Genomic DNA, 4,460 nt, shown 5'->3' with positions numbered 1-4,460 from the left:
AAATAGTGTATTTCAACATGTACAGAATATGTATTTAGTATTTTACGTTATTGGCTAAGAAACGAAAATATCAATCAATCAATCAAGCAGCATGACATCAGTCACGATGCTTCATTCCGCAAGACGAATTACACACGTATAAAAATGGATGGGTAAAATATCATACATTAAGGGGGCAAGACGAATAAATAAATGCTAGATAAATCATCTACGGGGAACAAGTTTCCACGCATTCCTAGATGCAGGCAAATTGCAGATGTACTAAGTATTAATAACTCTCACAATCAGAGTCGCTACCAGAAACTAGCAATTAAACATGAACAAGTATGTTTAAAAAAGGGGGCATGTATCATGAATATTTGGTGTTCGTAGAATCAGTTTCACGCGAAAAGTAGTCCTTATCTATGTACAGAACACAATTCGCTTTAACTCGACAACGTTAAACTACTCACAGTTTTTCATTGAGACGATTAAAACAATGAAAAATACTTAATCCTACCGTGTCGTCAATTGTCTTTTTTTTTTCTTACATTGAATCAGGATCTGTATTTTAGAGACGAACACAAGGGAATGTCTAAAGCAAACTGAAAGACGTACACGTGGAAGCCGAGAGTACCAAGTACCAAGGAATCCATAACATAAATTTGATACGTATTATAATCCGTACAGTCGATGAAACCGTTACGGGTGATACCAGGTAATAAATTGGAAACAAGTGCGATATTTCGGAAAAAATGATTTGTACATTTGACGATTTAATTTATGGAGTCATCGTATCGGTTTCGTCAATTGTACTGGCAAACGAATAAGATTAACAAATAAAAAACCACCGAAAATGTGTACGACATAAGTTTCCCCCATGCAGTTCTTGATACGCTGACAGGCGACACACAGACGGTTTTCTGAGAACAAAAAATGTATAAAGTTTCTCTAAATAAGTCACTATCAATTTCAGTAGTACGTATTTGTCGTCTTATCGAAGTAAAACGTGTCACGTAAAATCGTCGATAACTTAAACTAACGGGTACATATTATAATACAGTATACATATATTCAATGTCTAAAGACTGTGCTTCCTCGATTTCAGTGAAAGCATTGGGAATATGAAGACTACATGTAGCAATATTCGTAATGTTATCATACAACGAGATTGCGAGTAATTTGAGGTCGTCAAGTTAAGCAATACTTCACACTGGAAGAATATATGTACAGACTCCTGAAAACGATAATTGTTTCATCAGTAATTTGAAAAAGTCATGATGAGTACATTTAGGGGAGTTCAATTAATTAATAGAATTTACAATCAGACTTTTATCAGCTGCTCTCACAATCAGTAGATGTTTGACTTTTATTAAAAAGATGTGCAGTAATATTTGATTCAAGTGAATGATGTCAGTTTCTCATAAGACCTAATGTAAAAATCTAATAACTTTTCTTATAGATACTGCCTACAGTCTTTTTAAAAGATCCATCAAGCAGTGTTCCGAATATTAAAATCTGATTGTTAATTCTATTATCAATAGAGCTCCCTTAAATATTAGAAAAATATAGAAACAAGATATGAAGTTGAATTTAGTTTTAATTTGACTTCATTTTTAAATTATCCCTGCTCTTTCGTTATAAATATAGTGTACAGCTACTAGTGGTAGTAAATTTTAAGGCGTGATCTTTAGAAGCCAACATATGGCAAAAATCAAGAACAAAAAATTTTTTTAAATCTACTGGATGTGATATAAAAATGTTAAACTGTGTTACACATTATATGCATACATGAGTCTTTTAGCACCCTACAGAAAATTGTGTTATTTGGTCCAATATCAAATAAGTAATTCTATTTCCAAAAAAGGTTTGATCAATCCTCGGATCCAGTTTTCTTGTTCCTTGCTTTATTTTGGCTTCCGGGATCAGCCCTTAAATCATCTTCCCAACAGTAGCTGTCCCAGCAGATCTATTGAAGGTAGATTCGCAACAGATCATGAATAGATATATGAAATCATGGGACCCTGTCTCGCGGCTTTAGTGTTCAGCCATACCTTGCGTTCAGTTCTGAAGGCCAAGAGGATGGGAACGTTGATGACTGTTCGTCGTGTTCGAGGTCGAGGTCGAGGTCGTGGTCGTGGTCGAGGTCGCGATCAAGGCTGTGTTCGATATGGGAATGGGTATGCGGCGAGGTGGCTGTGGCTGGAGTTGGGGCTGGGATTCGTATGGCGCGTTCTGCTGCGGCGAGATAGTGGGACGCCGGTGGGTAAGATTCGCGGCGGTGGCCACCGGCGCCTCGTTCCCCGGCTGGGTGCTGTTTGCCTGGCCGGTGTTACTGCTGTTCATCGGCAACAGCATTTGGCCGTCGCCGTGTGCCGACGATACACCGTAGCTTCGGAGCCGGTATTGCCGTGGCTGCATCGAGGGACACCGGCCTCTGGCAATAGTTGTCCTTCGTTGCTGCCCGCCCGTGGTACTGCATATATTAATCCCAGTCTTTCATCAGTATTTCCCAACTAATTTCCTGCATCTCTCTCTCTTTCGACTGCGCCCTTGGTCCTGGTACACTTTTCTCACGTCACGACTCTTTTCTTTTTTCAAATAGTCGTATGCGCCTTTGCACTTCTCGTTTAACCGGTCCGAATTCGTATTTGTCGTCGCAGAAGTTCTTATATATTTTTATTCAATAACATCGAAATTAAATACACATATTTTCTGTCACAGCCTCATGCGGTTTCTATCAGATTTCCAGTAAAAAGGCCAGAATATGATACATTTATAAACGTGCAGAATTTCTGCGTCGATTTAATTGAAATTTTGAATGGAACGAGTTTTCTTTTTCACACGTAATACCACCGGTTATAGTCGGTGTATTCGCAGAATTTTTACCGTGCCATAGGTGTGACAAAGTATGTGACGGATCAACGCCAGTGAAAATTGTCGTATACAAAAGCGAGAAGATGTCATGCTCTTTCGTCCAAAAAAAAAGCAAATGCATTGAAAAAGTAAAATGATATTTATTATACACATGTGCAGGTGTACACACGGACATATAAGATTGTTACAGCGTACAATAACATATCATGCACTTTTTTGTATATTTTATTTCGTTACTTCAACGAGAAAATTCATCTGAACGGGCTAGGAAGCTTAAACAGTCTAAAAGGAGTTGTACTGTAAAGTGAACGTACAAAAGATTTACCACCAAACACAAACTGCATGTTGCAATGTTTAAAAGATAAATGCATAAAAATTGGGTGGAGCGAGGGAAGAGACAGATGAATTTCCTATTTTGAGTAACAGACGAAAACGAAGGCGATGTATTTTCTTACCTCGAACTGTGACTCATGAGGACTATATTTCTGTAACAGCATATAATGGATCCTGATTGTTGGGAAGCGAGTGATGAAGTGTCGACGTTGATTCACACACAACACAACAAGCGGCTCAAGCAATTTTGCTGTATTCATTATGTAACCAAATGCTTTACCATCGTAACGATAGAATTTTCAGATCTGAATAAACTAAGCACCGTTGTTGTTGTTCGTAATAATAGGAATTTCAGCACCAATTAAAAATCGGTATCATATACAGAAGTATTTAAAATGAATCATATTTGTTAATACAAAATTTATATTCTCTTTCATACAATTAATGATATATTAATTGAAACGTCTTTCTATAAATATACTTGATATATGCACGTGGGATAAATGTAATTTCTAATTATCAATTTCACTTCCTCAAATTGCCCAAGCAACGTTCTGTTCATATATAACAATCTTTATATATTCNAGTCAATGAAAGCCAATAACATTTTTCTCGTACAAAGGCCTTAGAAGAAGTCGATTTCCACGTTTTGCTTAATTTGAAAATGTCTGTGTTCCTTGTGTTTTAAAAATGTAATTAAAATGTAAAACAATATTAATGTAGGATTGAATCGTAGTTCATAGAAAATCTATTAGCATCTAATCAAAGCTAATCGAACACTGAAAAAACTGAGGTATATTATTTGTTACTGTTTTGGGGTCTTCCCTATAGGAGAAGCTGACACGATAAAAGACGGGTCGAGATCGACTGTCTCAAGCTGTATTTTAATAAATTGAACGAGTCTCTCGTTAATTCGTCTACACACGTATTAGCTTACGTTACGATTGTATTCGATTAGACAAATCACCGTTCGACAAGGGTATAACGTAACATGGTTCCGGTGGTAAAAAATGTAATTGCTGATAAATATTCCGTTTATGTGTATAGCAAATTATATATTTCTCTCGAGTACAGCTTGTAATGCGAAGCGCTACTCGGAAGAATCTTACGCATATGCGCTGATGCAGTTGCACTATTTTAAAGTAGATTGAATTATTGTTAAGAGAGAAAGCTATTCGGTACAGAGGCAAATCCGTGATGTTTCGAGGGTAGGGAAGAGAGAAAATATTGATAATGCTAGAAGTGAATGTATATAATAAAGAAGATAGATT

The 4,460-nt window shown here is 36.7% G+C and overlaps 1 protein-coding gene across 7 annotated transcripts in view; it reads right to left on the bottom strand.

The window, feature by feature from the left end:
• Positions 1 to 6: 6 nt before the first annotated feature.
• Positions 7 to 4,460, bottom strand: part of LOC108628362 (putative thiamine transporter SLC35F3) — an 11,798-nt gene continuing 7,344 nt past the window's right edge. For 4 of the 7 annotated variants that reach the window (XM_026816389.1, XM_026816392.1, XM_026816387.1 and 1 more), the window contains 3 exons: positions 3,312 to 3,341; positions 2,034 to 2,455; positions 810 to 1,216 (listed from right to left, as the gene is read on the bottom strand). In XM_026816389.1, coding sequence (XP_026672190.1) covers positions 2,041 to 2,455; positions 3,312 to 3,341 — 445 coding nt within the window. In that variant the 3' untranslated portion in view covers positions 810 to 1,216; positions 2,034 to 2,040. Of the gene's footprint in view, positions 1,217 to 2,033; positions 2,456 to 3,311; positions 3,342 to 4,460 lie in introns of all 7 variants that reach the window. The other 3 variants (XM_026816388.1, XM_018030223.2, XM_026816393.1) reach the window with 3 other exon arrangements.

Source organism: Ceratina calcarata, unplaced genomic scaffold (assembly GCF_001652005.2).
Source record: "Ceratina calcarata isolate Rehan_Ccalc_2016 unplaced genomic scaffold, ASM165200v1 scaffold517.2, whole genome shotgun sequence".
Lineage (NCBI taxonomy): Eukaryota > Metazoa > Arthropoda > Insecta > Hymenoptera > Apidae > Ceratina > Ceratina calcarata.
This window is presented reverse-complemented; position numbering and strand designations above follow the sequence as displayed.